This window comes from Micromys minutus, assembly GCF_963924665.1.
Source record: "Micromys minutus genome assembly, chromosome: 28".
NCBI lineage: Eukaryota > Metazoa > Chordata > Mammalia > Rodentia > Muridae > Micromys > Micromys minutus.
In genome coordinates, this window is record NC_137963.1 from 34,732,833 (window position 1) to 34,752,250 (window position 19,418).

General features: G+C 42.4%; 2 protein-coding genes across 3 annotated transcripts in view; one reads left to right on the top strand and one right to left on the bottom strand.

The window, feature by feature from the left end:
- The window catches only part of TEX10 (testis expressed 10), a 37,803-nt gene extending 24,498 nt beyond the window's left edge, over positions 1-13,305 (top strand). For both annotated transcript variants that reach the window (XM_080940096.1, XM_080940095.1), the window contains exons 12-15: positions 4,379-4,459; positions 5,851-6,032; positions 10,149-10,359; positions 12,491-13,305. In XM_080940096.1, the coding sequence (XP_080796222.1) occupies positions 4,379-4,459; positions 5,851-6,032; positions 10,149-10,359; positions 12,491-12,604 (588 nt within the window). In that variant the 3' untranslated portion in view covers positions 12,605-13,305. The remainder of the gene's footprint in view (positions 1-4,378; positions 4,460-5,850; positions 6,033-10,148; positions 10,360-12,490) is intronic.
- Positions 13,306-13,622: 317 nt separating this feature from the next.
- Positions 13,623-19,418, bottom strand: part of INVS (inversin) — a 145,227-nt gene continuing 139,431 nt past the window's right edge. Inside the window, exons 15-17 of the mRNA XM_080939939.1 lie at positions 17,044-17,273; positions 16,207-16,281; positions 13,623-13,869 (exon numbers count right to left, since the gene is read on the bottom strand). Of these exons, the coding sequence (XP_080796065.1) occupies positions 13,763-13,869; positions 16,207-16,281; positions 17,044-17,273 (412 nt within the window). The 3' untranslated portion in view covers positions 13,623-13,762. The remainder of the gene's footprint in view (positions 13,870-16,206; positions 16,282-17,043; positions 17,274-19,418) is intronic.

Below are 19,418 nucleotides of genomic sequence, written 5' to 3' on the forward strand. Positions count from 1 at the left end.
TTGGTCTGGACCTTGTATTTTTCACTTAGTGTTTTCCTGGCTACTAAATAGTAGTACTTTGTAGTGGTAATTAACAGGGCAAGGCCTCAAAAAAATGAGAAGTTAGACAGTAATTACTTTCAAGATACTAAATAGCTGGAAAGGGCCTTTTGTCGATGCACCCAGGATCTGCAGCATGCTAAGCATATTGCAACACTGAGCTACTCTGGACCCAGACTCTAAAGACTACATACATGTTTCATGGATAAACAGAAGTGCAGCAGCTTCGGGATTTTTATACACTTTATGTATCTTCCCCTTTTATAGTAGGATAATGTCCTAAATTTTTATCATCCTTGTTTCTTTATAGTTTTATCATAACTAAGTATAAACTCCCACTTACTGTACATGTTGAACTTTGTGGCTTGTGTTAAATAGCTTTTTTTTTTGCCAAACAATATTCGTTTCAACAATTTGTTTTTATTTATGTAGGTGTTTTCCTTGTATGTGTGTCTGTATACCGCTTGCAAATCTAATGTCTGTGGGGACCAGAGAAGGTTAGAGTTGTGAGCCACTGAGCCATTTCTCCAGCCTCCCTGCTACACCATTTTATTGTTGCTTGACTTACTGTTTGTCATAATTTGTATGTTTTTAGTATCTTACTTTGTTTCTTTTCACATATTGTTAAAAATGTAATTATATTTCTGTTTTTCCTTATTGTGTCATTATTTTTCTATTTTCTACATTTCTAATAATTGCTTTAAAAATTACTTTGTATGTATGAGTATTTTGGCTACATGTATGTCTATGTACCATGTGTGTACCTGATGCTCTTGGATGCCAGAAGAGGGTATCAAATCTCTTAGAATAGGTTATTAGCTGCCAAGTGGGAGCTGGGCATTGAACATGGGTCCTCTGGAAGAGCAGCCAGTGCTTTTAACTCATAACTATATCTCCAGCCCATCTTCTGCTTTTATTCTTAAAAGTCACTATTTGTCTTATGCTCTCGTGGTGGTTGATGATTGTTTAGAGATTATTTATTGTAGAAAATTAGCAGTCATTCTTTTTTCTTCAATTATTTCTTTGTCCATATTTATGAATAATAACAGAAGAAAATTGTAGTGGTAAATATTTAAAAGTATGGTGATCAGTTTCAGGGTACCATGCCACACTACGTAGTCCCCAGCTACTCTCTGTCCCTGGCAGCAGCAGCCCTCCTGGCTCTCTGCCCCCAGCAGTCTCTCTGCTGCGGACCCTGCTCACATTCTAGCAACTGCCCCTGTGGTATATTATCACAATTCCCAGCAGCCCGACAAAAATCACAACTCTAGAAACTTATAATTAATCAATCAGATTTATATCAATAAATTCTCACTCCACAAAACGTCCATACAGTAAACTCAGAGTCAATTGATAATTGGTATAAACTGCCCACATAGATAAGACAAATTGTCCTATAGTAATCCATTTCTTATAAGATATTCATAGCTACCTGTGGCTATTTAAAGCCATGCAGGGGGGGGGTCATCATCTTCCTCCTCCATCTTAGCAGCTCCTTATCTCTGCTGCCTTCCCAAAACTCCGTTCCGCCTTTCTTTGTCATTACCCAGTCACAAGCCTTGTCTTGTCTTGTGCCTGCCCTCACCTGCATATCAGCTTCAGAAAATATTTTGTATCCAAAGCATCACCACATTCTAGTTAACAAAGCAATTACATATTTTTACAGTTTTCCCAGTTTTATTATTATTATATATTATTCATACAATATAATGGCTTAGTGTTGATATTTTCTTGTGTAATTGAAACATTTTAATAGGTTGATCCCACATTTTCTCTAATTCCCTTCCCTTCTATTACAAGCTTGCATTAATAATGCTGTTCCTATAGTATTTTTGCACAAAATGATTTTCATTCCACATGTGAAAGAAAATGGGATTTTTTACTTTTCAAGTCATTTTGGTTAGTATGATCTTTTTTTGTACACAACATGATCTGTTCATGGCTGAATAATGTTATTGTGTGTGTCCATGATAGTGTCTCTACTTAATTTAGGCAACCAAAACAGTATTATATGCTGCCTTTCATCCCTGTGGATTGTTCCCCAGGTGTGATCACATATTAATCCTACTTTTAGTTTTCTCTTAATCAGAATAATATAATTTTCTAGGGACTCACATCTTAAGAATACCAACACTCCTTTGATAAGTATTTAAATTCATGTCTTTTAATTCTGCCAATTCATTTAATTATTTTATCATTAATTTTATACACGGATGAATTATTTCATGATTGCTAAGTCCCACTCTCAGAGCTTGACTGTGTCTTGGGAAGGCTAAGGCTAAAGCATGTCACTTTAAATAAATCTTTTTAAATGTTACTTCTTACGTTTACAATTTTTTTTTTTTTTTTTTTTTAGCAGCCCAGTTGTTATCCCCCTCCTGGTTCATCTTTTGACAGTTCCTTATTCCATTCTTCCTTTCCCAGAGGATGTCCCCACATCACCCCACTCCCACCCCACAAGGCCTCCTCATACCCTGGGGCCTCTAGTCTCTCAAGGGTTAGGTGCATCTTCTCTCACTGAGTCCAGGCCTGGCAGTCCTCTGTTGTACATGTGCCTGGGGCCTCAGGCCGGTTAGTATATGCTGCTTGGCTGGTGACTCGGTGTCAGAGAGATCTCGGGTCCAGGTTTGTTGAGATTGCTGGTCAACTACAGGGGTCCCCAACTTCAGACCATTGGTTGGTATAAGTATCTGTTGAGGTGTGTTTCTTCTATGCAGCAGAAGGATGGATACTGTTTTCATTTCCATTCTGCTCCCCTGTGTCTTTTTATAGGGAATTGAGTCCATTGTGAGATACGAATGACTGGTGATTGCTAATTCCTGTTGCTTTGGTTTTGTTGATGATGGTGGTGGTGGGAGAGAGAGAGAGAGAGAGAGAGAGAGAGAGAGAGAGAGAGAGAGAGAGAGAGAGAGATTGAGAGATTGAGAGATTGAGATTGTTTCCCTTTGTTGGTTTTGCTGGTGTGAAATTATTTTCTGTGTTTTCATGGGTGAAGTTAACTTCATTGGGTTGTAGTTTTCCTTCTAGCACCATCTGTAGGGCTGGATTTATGGAAAGATATTGTTTAAATTGACTTTGTCTTGCAATATCGTGCTTTCTTTATGGTTATTGAAAGTTTTGTTGAATATAGTAGTCTGGCCTGGCATCTGTGGTCTCTTATAGTCTGAAGAATATCTGTCTAGGTTCTTCTGGCTTTTGGAATCTATGTTGAAAGTCAAGTGTAATTCCAATAGATGTACGTTTATATGGTATTTGGCCTTTTCCTTTTGCAGATTTTAATATTATGTGGCAGATTCTTTTTTCTGTTCCCAACTATTTGGTGTGTATGTTTATAGATATCTCTTTATGTTAGGTAAAGTTTCTCGAATGATTTTGTTGAAAATACTTTCTGGACCTCTGTGCTGGGAAGCTTCATCTTCTATTCCTATTCATAGGCTTGGTCTTTGCATAGTGCCCAGGCTTCCTGGATGTTGTGTCTCAGGAACTTTTTAAATTTAATGTTTCAATCTATCAATTTCTTTTATCATATATTCTGTGCCATTCTCTCTTCCATCCCCTGTGTTTCGTCCTTATGCTTATGTATCTAGCTCCTGTTTGCTTACCTAGATTTATTGCTTCTTTTCATGTTCTTCACTGTGTGTGTGAGAGAGAGAGAGGGAGGGAGAGAGAGAGAGAGTGTGTGTGTGTCCACGGCTTGCTGTAGTAAGTTGGTACCACATTGTTCTCCCAAGCTGTTGTGTTCTTGTGCTGGCCTCTAGGCATCTGGGTTTGTGGTAATTGTAGGTTTAGGCGCTGATTTCTAAGTTTATTTTTGTTAGATTTTTTTTTTTTTTTTTTTGGTTTCTGTTTCTTCTCTGGTTTTGTGACATGTGGTTCTGGCGAAGTGTGAACTCTGGAGTTTTGGGTGCTTACATGGTGCCTCTGAAGCTATGGGAACTGGTGTGGTCTCTGTAGCTTCTGGGGTTTCAGGAAATAAAGAGTGAGGAGGTGGTGCTGTTTGGGGCTGCCAGTGTTAGCTCTTTTGGCATTTTCTACTAAGTAGCTAGAAGGCTTTTGTTCACTATTTGATCCTGCCCTTGGTCCTTTGTGTTGTAGCAGTTAATAGAAACATAGTCTCCATCTTCCTAAACTAGAAAGATGTAGATGTTTTTGTACATACTTCCTAGATGTAGCATTGCGTGGGTGAGAGAGAGAAAGATGTCTGACCCTTGCATCTACAAAATCAAGGTCTTGTTATTTGTTTGCTATTGATACATAAAGTTGCTTTGAAAATTGTGTTGAAATTGTCTTAATTCTTGAATGCAGTGATGCAGTTACTGTTTCTCTCTTTTTCCAACAGGCAGTTTGTCACAGCTTATTGGTTATTCCTGCCCGAAGCCAGAGCTTTGACATCATGCAAAGTGCCATCAGTAATCATTTGGTAAATATCCTTAGTTTTCTGTTTGTTTTCTTAAGTAAAATGAAGTTTATCTGGCCAGAACTTTTGCTGGGTGTTGCTAAGTATGTAACCAAGGCTGCTGTTGGGGAGTGAGTGGAGCGTGGCAAGCATTTTTTTTAAGACCCTATTTCTGTATTTGTGAAAAATAAGGGGCCTTAAAAATGAAGGCCCATTTTTTTCTGAGTTAATGTTAATGAGTGTGTTTGGGATCTAGCATGTGGTTCAAAGTAGGGACATTGTAGGCTTAGTCATTGGAAACAGTGGGCTCAGCTTTGAGACTGTCTTGTCTTCAAACCCTTAAGTTCACATTTGTATGCCTTCACGAGGTTTAAAATTCCTCTATGTTTACATTGTGAGTTGGGTTTGTTTTTATACTGTTTAATTACAACATTAAAATGTATTTTTCTGGGGATTTACTTCTTTGACTAATCTTACAGTCATTTCCATAGCCTTCTTCCTCCCTTAAAATCATGCTTCCCTTGGATTGGAAGAGCACAGTTCATTCTAAGTGCTCTTCTTTCACTTCTAGCTCTTATTCTTACGGTCAGAGATGCGTACTTTTTTTCTTTTCTGCTGCCAACCACAGGGGGTTGCTTTCATTTGTCCACATTTGTTGTGGGAAAGGGTTGACATCCCAGCTAGTCTTGGCTCCATTTTCAGGTTGCCCTCTAGAGGAGGTTCAGGTCTGTGTGTACAGTTAGCTTATGTTCAACCTCAGTGACAGTGCACTCGTGAGGTCTAGATGAATGAACATACCATAATGGACCTTTTCTGGCTTCCGGGTTTCTTTCCAGTGAGCAGCTTAATGTTAATGTAATATATCCTACTAATCCCTCTAGATGCATTTCCTTATTGTGCCCACATGGCTAAAGGTCAGGAGAAGACTAAATGTAAAAGAGACTGCATTAAGTGTGTAGAGTAGAAGGGTGGGAACCAGTGGACAGAGTTCTGGTTTGAATGGTCATAGATGACCATGATTGTTAGGATTGTGATTTTATTTGGATGCTGTATATGAAACATTCCTATAAATAATGTTATTTCTGACCAGCGATAGAGGCTGTAATTCATGAAACTCGTAAATGCTTCTTCTGTGAAAAGGAGGCAGTCTATGGATTATATCAGGGACAATTCTCAGGCCTGGCTCTGTGTTAGAATGCGTGCTTGCATATGTGAGTTCCTGAGCTCTGTTTCAGTTTTCATTGCCATACACATAAAACTTATTTCTTCATGCAAAGTAATTTTATTTGGGAATTAAATTCTCAGAGGAAAATTGGCCTTAAAGTGTAGCAGTAGCTGAGTTAGGCCCACTAATCTAAAGTAGCGCTCACGTCCCCAGCCACACTAGTTAATTTGTCTCCCTTTCCTCCCCTCAGGTTGGGTTGACTGTAATTCCGGACAGCACAGCTGGCTGCATATTTGCAGTGATGTGTAAGCTCCTGGATCATACGTGTGTACTGAATGAAACTGTCCTGCCATTCCTGGCTTCCTGTTGCTACAGCCTTCTGTATTTTCTGCTTACTCTAGAGAAAGGAGAAGCAGAACATCTAAAAAAGAGGTACTGTTTGTTTTATTTCTCAACCTTTTGTTTCTTTCCTCCCTAAGTAAGAATGAAAGGGAACTAGGTTTTAGAATTCGGTGAGCTTGGATATGCTTTGTAGCTTTTTTTGTTCTTATATTCATCTTTTTAATGTAGTAGCAAGAATTTGTAGGTTTTTTTTTTTTTTCTTCTTTTTTTCTTCATTAAGCTACAGATTTGAAAAGTCAGATGGTATTACAGAGTTTCTGGAAAGCTTTTATGAGAATTATCACGGGTCTACCAAAGCAAAAAAAAAAAAAAAAAAAAAAAAGTGCTCTAAAGACAGTGAATAAACTCTTGGCATCGTTTTAGGTTTGTGTGTGTGTGTGTTGAGGTGTTATTGTATTTTAGGCTTCATTAGAAATAGCCAGAGTAGAATTTTAAATTGTTGGATTTAAGAAGTGTTAAAATGCTAGTAATTTTAGTTTGTACATATTTTTTTTTTGAAATAGTTGAGCTAGAACAGGTAGTTTAGAAGATTCCACTATAGGTTTAAAAGTGTTTTCACATTTATAATTTTATTGGTGTACCTTTTGGCTCAAGTGAAAAACTCTAGACAGGTAAGCAAATAGGAACAAATAAAAATTACACTCTTTTCTATTGATTTTTTTTTGATATTTGCATTTTCAAGTCTTTGAACTTGATTGTTTACTATGGCTTTAATTTTCTTTTTGAGACAGTCTTGCTGACCTTACTCAGAACCCTTATTGGTCTCACGTGTGCTGGTTAGGTGTGCACCTTCATGCCCTTTGGCTTCTTCTCTCTGAACTTGTAAATGTGCTAAAAATGTAGTGTTCATACTGACTGTATAAATTTCATGGCTTAAAACAGTAATAGCCAACTGAGCCACCCATGTAATGCATTCCTGGGCATATGTGTGGACCCACACACTACCAGCATATAACACACACTGCAGGTCTTTTCTGTGTGTATCTTACTTATGTGTTGATTGGCATTGTGGCTAGTTAAGTAGGTGGGTCTGTGTATATCTCTTTCTGTTCTTTGTGTTTATGAACTTGATAATAATTATCTTTTCTGGACTGTTTCTTTTGGCTGTCGGTATTGTCTGTGATCATTTGTGTTGATCCATTTAGTTCTGTTTTACTCACTTTTAATTCTCTGTATGAAGGTAAGCTTTCGAAAAGTTCTCTAATGTTCTAGGTAGTAAATTGGAGTTTTCAGGGCTGTAAGCTCTCTGCCATAGGTACTCAACACTACTGTATAACGTAAAAGCAGCAGTAGGAAATACATAGTGAGTGACTGCTTCCAGTAGAACATGGTTTACAAATACAGGCTGTGGTCTGGGTCTGGCTCACTCTGCAGTTCCTTTGACGGCTCTGTACTATTCTATTCTGTTCTGTGAATGTGCCAGACCTTGTCCATTATACTGTTTGTACTTGAGCTCACAGGTTTTTTTCCAGTGAAGACGTGATTTTCTAAAAATAGGTATTTTCACTGCAATACCATAAAACTAATGCATAATGAATATATTGATACTCTAAGGTCTTATAACATCTCCACATAGGACTACTTGGAACTGCTATTTGTCATTTTCTGTCATTTGAAATATAAGCCCTTATTTTAAAAAAATAAATCTGAAGTTTCAGAGATTTTTGGAGCTTTTAAGTGAAGGAACATCTTCATAGAAAACTGAATATGTGTAAGAACTTGTTTTTCTTTCTAACTCACCTCTGTCTTAGAAAGTCTCACTTTGTGCCCTGTCTGGCCTAGAGCCGGCTGTGTAGACCAGGCTGGCCTCAGTTGTGTTGTGAACCAGTGTGTGTTCTCCATAGCTTCATTCTGTGAAGCCCTTTGTTAATTCTTCCATTGTTTCTTTTTAGAACCCCTTTAAAACCTAGGGAGTCATTTACTCATTCTTGTCCCCTAACATTCCCATCTAATCTGAGTCACTCCTCCCATTGAGCATGACCCTGGCTAAGTTTTGTTTGGTTTGTTTTGCTTCTGTTTTGACACTTTGCCATTCTTATCTGTAGTTTGTTGGTGTTACTTTCAAGTTCTTGTCAGTTTATCAATAGTCTTTTCTGGTGCAGAAATATCTCTTCCATGGAAAGAAAGAAAGATTCTGAAAATTGGTTTTCACAGGGCCGAGCAGATACATGTCTTGGGTTGCATGCCTTTTTTAGTGTGCATTTTGCAGGAATTTATGGTGACCTCGCTGTAAGATAATTTTGCATTTCTGTTTTCTTGATTTCTCACCTCGTATGTGAAGTACTGTTCAGATGATGTGCCTCTCATACATAGGATTTTGAAGCCTTTGTTCCAACAGTGTTTAGTCACTTGAAACCCACCTGAACAAGTGAGAAGTCCTGTGGTTCAGGCGCTGAGTTGGTGAGGACTGTGAGAGAAATGTAGGGTGGCACTGTAGCCACTGTAATGTGTGTGTGTTGCTCATGTGTGTGGCACTGCTGGTAGAGACAGACTCGCTATGATGCTGGTTGTGCAGAGCGCAGCTCAGAGAGGCACATAACGAATCCAGCACAGTTAGGCAGAGGGAGGATGCTTTATGTTTGCGACAGCCTGGCAGAGTGTCAGACATTAACATAAGATGAAAGTGACAAAGCACAGCACTGCGTACATGTCTTTATTGGCACAGTCTCGTATCTTGTGTGTACTGCGTCTCTTGGTGGGACTATGAAGCTGTGCACTATGGCATTCACATGATGAGATCATCTAACCTTTCTCAGAATGCATCTCCATCCCCACCATCGGGTGACTCGGGCTAGGTATTTAAAAATCTACTAGGAACCACAGCAACTTCCTGTTGTCTTTTTCACCTGAATTTCTATAGTCTTTATGCCTCTGCCTTACTTATTATTAGCTATTCAAGAGCTTGCTGACCTTTTTCTGCTTGTACATTGCTATCCAAGTCTGGTTCTCTGTCAGTACATAGGCTAAAGACCTTGTCTTGTTGGTCTAGAGTGGATTCAGTGTGTACCTCACATTGCAAGCCTTTAGGTGGAGTCCAAGGAGTTGATGATGCTCAAAAAGCTGATATTTGGGGACTTTGGAAGACTGTTCGCTCCAGGTTCAGAAACGAGCAAAGACTAAGGTTGGAGCCCTCGGCAGTCCCTGCTGTGCTTTGGCACAGCTCCGGGGGTTGACCTAAGCAGGGGCAGTGAGGGAATGAAGAATAAAAGCACATGTAGAGAAAGCTGGGGTGGGGGTGGGGCTAAATTCTCGGGTGGAGAAACTGCACTGCCCTGGAAGCTCAGCATGCTTATTATACACTATTTACTATATACAGGGAAACAGCTAGGTGGGGTTATTGTACACAGCGGAACGATTGGAAGAACAGTAGTCTCTGTAAGGGGAATAGTCTTTAGGCCAAGGGGACAGAGGAGCAGCTATGATTGACATTTCCTGAATACGCTGTCATCATTTGCACTCTGCACCTATGGAAGGCTTTGCCATCCCTCCAAGCCTCACCTGTGGGAAGGCTTTGCCAATCAGTCCCAACTTTATGGTTCTTGACATGGAGTTCCCTTTGTCAGCAACACACATTCACTCGGGATTTTACTTGATCCCTGTAAGTCCCTGTGCTCACCCTCCAAATGGATATTGTGTCATTTAATTACACTCAGACCATATTTATCATAAGCCTGTTTAGTGACATGGAAGTGACCAATTGTCATTTTATGACCCAGCGTTGGTGTAATGTTCCCATTATTGGCTGCTTTCTGAAGTTTGTTTGGTTACTGGCAAACATGTTGTTCTTTCTGGAAATCCACCTGTTCACGGCTGCTTCCAGGAAAATGCTGTTTGCTAGACTTTCTAGCAGTTAATTCTTAGTTGCTTTACTACTTATGATTTGTTGTATTTAGTTTAAAGTTTATTTGTTCTGTTTATTGAGGTAGGATCTCTGGAGTCCAGGCTAGCCTGACTGTAGCCTGAGCTGAGCTCAAAATCAATGGCATTTCTGTTCATCTCCTAAAGGTTGGAGTTATAGGCACTGAGCTGTCACACCTGGCAAGAAACATTGTATTTCTTGAAAGTTTTAGTTTTGGGTAATATGGAAGGGCATTTATTTCTCTTGTGTTTTAGCTCACCAACTTATTTTTCTTTCTATTACTATAGGGACAAGCTATGGGAGGTTTGTGTCTCCATCCTGGCTCTCCTGCCTAGAGTCCTTAGGTTGATGCTGCAGAACCTAAGGGTGAACAGAGCTTCTCTTGAGGAGCTGCCTGTGGTAGGCCAGCTGCTTCGCCTGCTGCTTCAGCATGCGCCTCTCAGGTCGCACATGCTGACCAATGCCATCATAGTGCAGCAGATCATCAAGAATATCACGGTAGGCATCATGGAACCCACTGCTTTGTCCTCTTTGTAGAGGGAGGAGCCAAGGGCTACTTCTGAGAGCATGAATTTCCTATGTACCAACTGATTCTTTGCAATTCACCAGCACCTTCTTTGTCTGTGATTGAGAACCAGTCTTTTAAGAATCCTGTTTTAAAATACTCAAGAAGAAGGTGCCACCAGAAGTTCAGTGGGTGTAAATGTTGCAGCTCTAAGGGGAAACCTCTGGGAAGGAATACTACAAAGTCACCGTCCAGCCACACGAGATTCACTGAGAAGGACATGGAGTGGTTGCCTGCTTTGGAGAAGCAGCAAATAAGCAGGACACAAGCTTAATAAAGGGTTTTGGGGGTTCGGAGTTTGTGGCCTGAGATTGTAGGAATTTTGTGGCTTAATCTTGGGCTCTCTCCCCTTCCCCACTTTAGGGCAGAGACTGGCCACAGTCCTTCAGGAGCTGGCAGGCTGTTAGAGAAGTTGTGGGGAGGAGCAGTAGCTGCTTACCCACCTCAGGGTCTTACAGATGTAGGCACTAGAAACATTGTGAGACACTTTTGAGTAACAGTGATGGCAGCTCTTTCGTCTGTCATTACGCTTACCTTTCTGTGTGTGCGAGTAGGATTAATGCAGGCGTTGGTGACTGTTAAAAGACAATATTCAGGCTGGAGAGATGTATTAAAGTTTCAAAGGAAAAAAATTACAGCCAAGCTGTAAATCTTGGTAACTCTGAAGGAAGGGACAAGAGAAAGTCATGCTGGGTAAGCTGGACCAGAGAATGGACGAGACAGCCAATGTGTCAGGAACGCATCCCAGGCTTTGGCCAATATCAAAAAGAAAAGGACAAGGAGAGAAGAGGAAAAAAGAAAAGGCTGAAGGCTTCACCTCTGCCCCTTTACCTGGCTGTTGGGGTGTATCAGTGTCTGAAAGACTCCCTCTGTGTCCTGGTTTGGGAGTAGAACAGAGACTGTGTATAGATGGTTAGGGTTTATTCATGGAAGTGCAGCTGTACTTCAGCACCGTAGAGCTTTTATGACCATGTTACTGGGTGTCTGCTCCGACTCTTCTGAGTCTTTGTAGAAGCAATGCACAATGTGGAATCAGATAATTCCAAGCAGTAGAAGAGAAAAAAGTCATTAACTTTGACTTTATCATGCCTATGTTAGAGAATCAACCTACGTCTACAAAAGAGAAAGAACATTGAAGCTGGCCCTCTAGAATTGATCTATTGATATTAGTGAAGATTGTGAAAACTGATGCCAAGGAAAGGAATAAAGGCACAGGGATGGATGATTGTCAATAAAATTTTTTATTTGTCTCCAGCTTGTCCAGGAAGGGACAGATTCTCAGAGAACTTAAGGATACACACTCTTTCTCATATCACATTAACCAAATAACAGATCCAACTTAAAAGTAAGGACTCTCTGTACTTGACAGTCCGAGGGGTGCTCTGTTATCATGGGGTAAGCACTGTGGCTGGGGTACATTCCCGGCAGTGGGAGTTTGCTGGGTGGATTTACATCTCTGCGGGTTAGGAAGTTGAGAGCCTGGGCCAGAAGTGGGCTGTGTTCAAAGAATCTTCCAAGCAGCAACACTAGCTGGGATTAGTCAAATATTCTGAGTTATTCAAATACGAAAGCCTTTAGGGCCTGTTTCATAATTTCAAATTTTTGTAAAGAATAGGAATTTTCACTGACTATAGTAACTCCCAAGCATTAGTGGTTTGTTTTGTATTTTTAGATTTCTTCTAATTTATAAAAAGATTCAAAAAATTTTTTTTTAAATTTTTTTTAACTTCCTGCTTACTGCCCTACCTCCCAGTCACCCCTCCCACAGTTCCTGGTCCTTCCCCTTGTTATCCTCCCATCCTGGTACATCAGATCTCTGTAAGGCTCTGGCTCATCCATTTCCACTGAGGACAGATAAGGCAGCCCAGCTACAAGAACATTTTAAGTATAGGCAACAGCTTTGGGACAGCCCCTGCTCCAGTTGTTTAGGACCCACGTGAAAGCTGAGCTACACATCTGCTACAAATGCTGAGGGAGGCCTAGGTCCAGCCCATGAACGCTCTCCAGCAAAAATGTCAGGCAGTATGCGTCTCACACTAAAGTGCCTTTTGTTTTTCTCCTCAGACCTTGAAGAGTGGCGGTGTTCAGGAGCAGTGGCTCACAGACTTACACTATTGCTTCAGTGTGTATATCAGTGGCCATCCCCAAGGGCCTAGTATATTGAATGCATTGTATTAAAGAAGCACCGTGGTACCTACTGTTGAAGTTGTCCATGTACATTCATTTTATTTTGAAGAAAGACTGGTGTAACAGATGTTTGCCATTAAACCTCAGATTTTGAAGAAGTTGTTCATGAGCGTCCTTCATGGGGAAGTGGGAGTGATCTCACTCTGTTGGCTGGACTAGCACAAGACACAAGGACAGGCAGAGGAACATTTCATAAGAGCTAAATGTTTACAACACACACAGTGGTCTGTGGTGCCTTCATTCGCTTACCAGCGAATCTTTGTGATCCCGTCTAGATAAGCTTGTCTTCATAATTTTGAATATAATTTACTAGACAAAAGTCAAGGTAATTAAATGAAGTAAACACCTGCTTCCTGCCCTTAAGTGTCAGCACAGGAGTGACCTGATGTCATCTTTGCCTCTGCAAAAGTCCATAATCACTAGACCTTGTGTAAGCCAAGTATTCGCTAGAGTGTGGGTAACTTTCACAAAAGAAACTGCATTGGGGATGCTACTCTTTTCAGCAAGTTGGTCAGAAGATGCAAAGGGGAAGAGAAGCCAGTTTGCTGGCACATTCTCCTGTAAACGGTCTCTGACTTCTCAGTGCTGTGGTATCACTGTGGTATCCTGTAAACAGTCAGTACACAGCTGCAGCGGGTGGTCCTCCAGGGCCACGTTGGAAACTGAAAACTGTAAGGAAGTGACAGTGCACTTCTCAGTTCCATGTTACTACAGTGGGCCGTTTCTAAATGCATACACCAAGCCATGGTTTTGATCTAAAGTTTAAAATGTCTCATGTTTGTAACGGGATGCTCCAGGGAAGTAAAGGGTTGAAGGTGGCTGGAGAGGCCTGCGCCAGTTAGCTATAGGAATCCCAGCCAGTGGCTCCTGTGGTGCAGGTGGTGTCAGTTACACCGATGACCATGGCACTTGTCATTTCCCGGCTGAGGGAGGCACACAGCGAGGCAGGCCATCTGAGTGCTCTGCTCTGGTCCTTTCAGTGCTGACGGGAATGAGAAAGTGATGCTGAGAAGGAGTACCCAGGAGAAGCACCTGAACATGGTCTCTAACCACATAGGGTAGTAAGGCTTTAGGTACAGATAGTAACGCTTTCTCATGAGTAAGTTTACAGAGAGCAGAATTCCACACTGATCTGATCTTCCTCCAGGGTCAAAGCTTGGGCTTGTTTTTTGATTGACTGGTTGGTTGCAGGTTGTAAGAAAACTTCTTTGATCGTCCACTGTTGTCAAGATGTATAGACTGCAAACTGTTCACTGCTAAAAGCAAATGGATATTTACATTATTGGTCTTAATGGAAGAGAGGGGCTGTTTGTGGTAAGATAAAAGGATTTGGGGTGGGGCTCTCCTTTGTGCCAAGGGAGGTAGTGATGAGCCAGGTGCCTCCGTAAAGATGACTAGTTATTTCTCACCGATAGGCAATCTCTTTAAAGCAGGAACTGGATGGGAGGGGTTGTAAGTGGAAGCTAGATCTTTTGTGGGTGGGAATGGTAAATACTGTATCCATTGCATGCCTTTCACATACATACATGACCAGCCACATACATACTTTGACTTAGGATTCTTTTGCCACATTATAAGTCAAACAAGGAAAAGCTTTCTTTATTTGGAAACTTAGGGATGACATACAGATAGGAATCTCAGGGTGGTTGGTTTGGTTTTGGTTTGTTTTTTTGAGACTCCTGTTTGTAGCCTAGGCTAGCTTTGAACTCACAACACTTCTTCCTCAGTCTCCTGATAGTTGGGATTACAGGCACTAGGCCTGTGATCTTGGAGTAACACATTCAGGGTGCAACAGAAAACATTAGTTTTATACATAGTAACAAGGGTCAGGCCACAGAAACGAGTAAACCTTGCTGAAGACGGACTGCTAGATGTGCAGGATTAAGTATGAGGTGTGAACGGTTTGGGCAAAGGAATGACCCCTTCATTTCCCTGTTTGGGCCTTGCCAAGTTGTCATCTACCTTCCCCTCCACAGGTGGAGGCATATATTGGGTTCCTGCAGAGGTGCCATTACCAATAGCCACACGAGCCGTGGTCGTTCCTCTTACTGGTGGGGGAGCTTGTCACTTTAGAGATGGGCACAGGCGGCTGTGTGTCAGTGAAGAGCTAGGTTGAAATCCTGTGCGTGACGGTGATGGTGTAGAAGATGGCAGAAAGCAGAGGCTGCCTATTTGGATCTCATGCATACAAAGCAGTCTCCGGGGAGGCTGCATCTTGAGATTTCCATCATTTCCTGCCTTCCTCAGACTGGAACAGTAACATGTGCACTGCACAAAGCAATTTTTAAAGAACTGAATAGCCTGCTGAGCAAAATCAGAAAACTCTTAGCCCCACTGAATTTCTAAATGAAAAAGCAAAGTAACATTTCAGTGGTTCGATCATCTGGTTCTATGTCTCAGCACCTGTGTGTGTTCAGTTCATCAAAATGATTTACAGACATGTTTTTGCTTAACACATAGAGCCCAGTTAAACTTTAGCACCTATCTGACCGGCTTTATTAAATGCTTTGTGCTTACTTTGGGTGTGCTTGGACCTATCCTGTATTCCCTTAAATTTGGGGCTAGACAAAGATTCCGTTTTATTTGGTTTCAAATAGGTAAGAAATTTATAGGACAACAGCTTGTTATTATTGTTTGTACTTAAAAGTTTAATATTGGATGTGTTTATGCAGTCTTTTTCTAGAAGCCTCTGTGCTGCTAAACATCTTCATTTTCAGGACTGCTGGTAAATCATGATTTGACAGAATGATCTGGTTCCCTGCTTTGCATTTAATTATATCTAAATGCCATATATCTTGTAATATGTGACAGTTCTGCGTTTGACATCTCAAGTCCAGTATAAAGACAATCTTACCACATCTGTGGCCCTGATTCCTTTGAAAGTTTCTGACCACCCCACCTGCTACTGTGTGATCAGCCTGGCTTGTGTTACACGAATTATCGAACTCTTATTAAAGATTTTGCAGTAATTACTTTGCTTTTTCCCCACCGAAACCTAAATGAATGCTAAAGTTCATGCTGACAGTCATTGTTCACCTTCCAGCTGCTCTGTTTCTGCAGGATGGCCCTGGACAGCAGGGAGGGTGGGGGAGGGCGTTGCCATAGCCACCTGTGAAGATAGGCCAGACCTGGCATTAGCTGCTGACAGCCCTGAACTTATCACCACTCTTAATGCTGGCCTGGAGGAAGGGGTCCTGAGTAAAACTCACATGTGCGGCGAGGGAAGAGACTCCCTGTGCTGCTCCTCTGGGTGCAAGTGGGCTATAGAGTCTGAGCAGAACATGCATAATGTTTGTGGTGGGCTTTCATCCGTGGTAAGAGGGGGTTATTAAAGTGACAGATTCCAGCGTATTCCTTTGAAGAAAGATATTTATGTGAAGAATATAAAGGAGATCAATAATAAATGGCTGCCATCTATTGATTCTGCTGGAGGTAATAGTCAGTTTTTAGTTGTGAAACCATTTGCCTCTTGATGATGATGATGGCAGTAACCCATGAAAAGGGGGTAAAAAGACAGCCTGAAGTCAGGGGTCATGGGAAAATTCACCCCATGCTGTCTCCCCATCTGCTCTCTAGCTGTGGTGGCTTCTTACCTGAGTTGAGGTGAAGTACAGGAGGGGCTTTGGAAGATTTGATGGGATGATGTACTTTCCCTTCTTGAGAACAACCTGCAAGCAACCAACAGATAGTCTCTGGTTAATGGCTGCCAAGACCTGATCTTACTAAGGTGAGGGCTTGCAGGTGTCTGTCAAGATAAACTAGCCATGGTATGGAAATACTAGTCTTTTGTTTCTTCTGTTATAAAAGTTTGGGACCAGAAATGCTTCAGATTTTGGATGGGTTTTGTTAATAGTTTTGTGGTTGGTTGATTTTGTTTGGATATATCTAACATGGATCTTTCTGGCTGAGCATCCCTAATCCAAAAGTCCAAAAGCTAAAATTCAGAATAGGAAACTTAAATGATCACAGCCATGGTGTGTTGAAATGCTGTTAAACTTCTGGGGATATTCCTAAAGGTTCCTGGGCTCTGTTTATTGAGGAGCTAGCCAGACTGTGCAAGGATAACTGAACTGCTGATTAATTTTGAGGGCCTTCTGCAGAGCTAGACATACTTTAGTTTACACCAGCGCATCTGTGAGACAGTGGTTGAGCTTTGCACATTTACATAGGTGAGCAGAAGGCCAAAGTGAGAATCCAGGAGGTAGGTCATGTGAGGGAAGAGCCCAAGCAGAAGTCTGAAAGACTTAAGTGGGACCTAGAAGAGAGGTTCTTAGCATTAAAGACTAATAAAAAGTCTCCTGGTGCTTGTAAGTAAAATATCTTCTAGAATCTGGATTGAGGGCTATCCATTAATTAAGTCTTATTGCAGATTGTAGTATGACTCTCAGGGTCCTGAGGTGTTTGTTAAAAGTGCCCAGAAGAGTACTTACCGTAGATCTGCCTGAGCACAGAGTTCCTGGCAGACTTCGTGGCCGACATGCCTTTGGACGGACTCTTAGGTGTTCTGCTTGCTGAGATGGTCTTTGGGAACTTGACTTCCAGTTCTCTCCTCCAAACCTGAAGGAGCAGGGCTGTGCACACTTGGGCACATCTGAGCGCATCTCTGGCTCCAAGCTGCTTCAGATGCAGAAGCAGAGACAGGTGCTTCCTGAGCTGGTAGCTGGTGGGGTCATAGAGAACAGGCTTGAGGACGCTGCTGCAGTGGGGACAGCTACAGGAATGGGGCTGCCTTACTTAGCGGGAGGCTCGGGCAAGCTCCCATTCCAGTTTCAGCATTCACATCGAATACAGAGACTCGAACCAGCTAAGTCCCGACCTGACCCCCAGCAGCCAGCCACAGGCTGAGGTGGAATGCGGAACCTGCACTGTGTGAGGTGTCCGCCAAGAGCCAGAGGCTTTCCATGGCTGCTTGGTACTTCATTGGGTTTCAAAGGGGAAGCAGGTGCTGCCCAGCAGAGAAAGGCATTCTAGGCAGTAGTGATGGAACATTTGGGCCTAAAAGGTGTGGTCAAAGCATCATTCGTTTGGTTAGGGAAAGCAGGTGAGGCTGCTCTACACTAAGGAGCCAGCATTATCAGTCACTGTATTCCGGGCACTCTGAAGGCTTGAGACCTGGGATGTTAAGGGTAAACTTAAGGACGTTCATAAAGACTGAGCATCTTACAGATACTAAACCCTGGGGGGCTGGCTTGGCACTGCTGACAGGTCTGCTCTGCCCACAGTGGGGGGTTTAGGAGAGTGCCAAAGTTCACTACAATGGCCCTGTTGGGAAGTGAGACCCTTGTCACAAATGGTGACAATATTTACCGATAGTGTGTATGGTGTGTTCTAGATCATAAGCACTTGCAAATTTAATAACTAGGACTGTCTTGAGCCATTTAATGGAGAGTGTCATTAGTGTTCGTCTGTATCTATTTTTCCTATGACTTACAGGACAGCAACCAGCTCCCTGCCTGTGTGACAATACACCAAAGACAGGGCAACCTTCCTAAGGCTTCCAAAACAAACAAAAACAAAAAACCCTCCCTACTGGGCTTGGTGTGGGCCCTTCCTGCTTCCGCAAAGGCTGACTTCATGGTTCTTCCACTGAGTAATTAACTAGAGTGTCTCTTGACTGGGTAGTGCCACCCTTCTGACAACTCAGTTTCTTTTGGTTGAAAGGCCAACTATCTTCCCTGTTCTCCAACTCAGCAGGAAACCCAGGCATTGGCTGTGAGTGTTGGCGTTAAGTCTCCATTTCAGCACAGGATGGGAGCGTGGGGCACAGTGGTCCTCAGGCAGAGGGACAGGTCTCCCATCTCCCATGTTCAAGCACACACCCCTGCTTGGTTAACTCTGTTCCCTTTTAACCACACGCTGTAGGTTCTTCCTACTGTCTAGCCTGTTGCTAATTTAGATCAGTAAATGCCAGAGAGGTGCTGGTAAGAGTTGGCTCTGTGTGTTGTTAAAGATCAAGCATTTTTACACAGCTCTTTTCCAACTTAGCTTGTCCACTGTGCAGTTTTAATGTTTGAAATAGTCAAGTGTAAAATGGGTTGGGGAGGGCTGGGGAGCTGGCTCAGCAGGTAAAGCACTTGCCACACAAGCACGAGGACTGTGGTTTGGATCCCCTGCACCCACGTGAATGCCAGCAGGTCTGGCAGCCCACCCACACTCCAGTGGCAGGGATGGCACTCTTGAAGCAAGCTGGCTACCTCTGAATTCAGGTGAGAGTCCTGCTCAAAGAGCCAAGTAATATGATGTAGAGAGGGCCATCTCCCCACTACATAAAACCCTAAAACACAGTCGGGTATAACAGTCACAACCCCGTCTTCTCCACAAAGACAGCCTGCATTGCGTGAGTATGTGAGTGCCAAGTCCTGTCCCCTTAGGCGAGAGTAGCTGAGACACTCCCTCAGTGTGGCTTCCCGTGGGCTCTCGGAGAGTTACGTCCCACGGCGGGTCTGCACAACAGTGTGGCCCAAGAGGACCCGCATAATCACCTGCACAGGTGGGTGTACACTGTGTCACTGTTCTCCAAGGAATGACTTTGGGCTCGTTTACTCTGGACACTTAGTGACAGAACCTGTCAACCTCTGGCTCTTCAAAGGAGTCTGAGAACAGACAGTCTGCGGAGAGACCTTTGGGCTAGGGAGCAGCTGTGGGGCTTGACAGGGTAGGTCCTGCTGTTTTCAGCCAAGATGCTTGAAGCAGAGTTTACCTGGCGGGTGGCCAGTGCGTGTGCTAGCATGGTTTCCCAAGTGCAGGGACAGTGGCTGTTGCCACCTTAAAGTCAGCACTGGCATCTTCTGCCCCAGAATGTCAG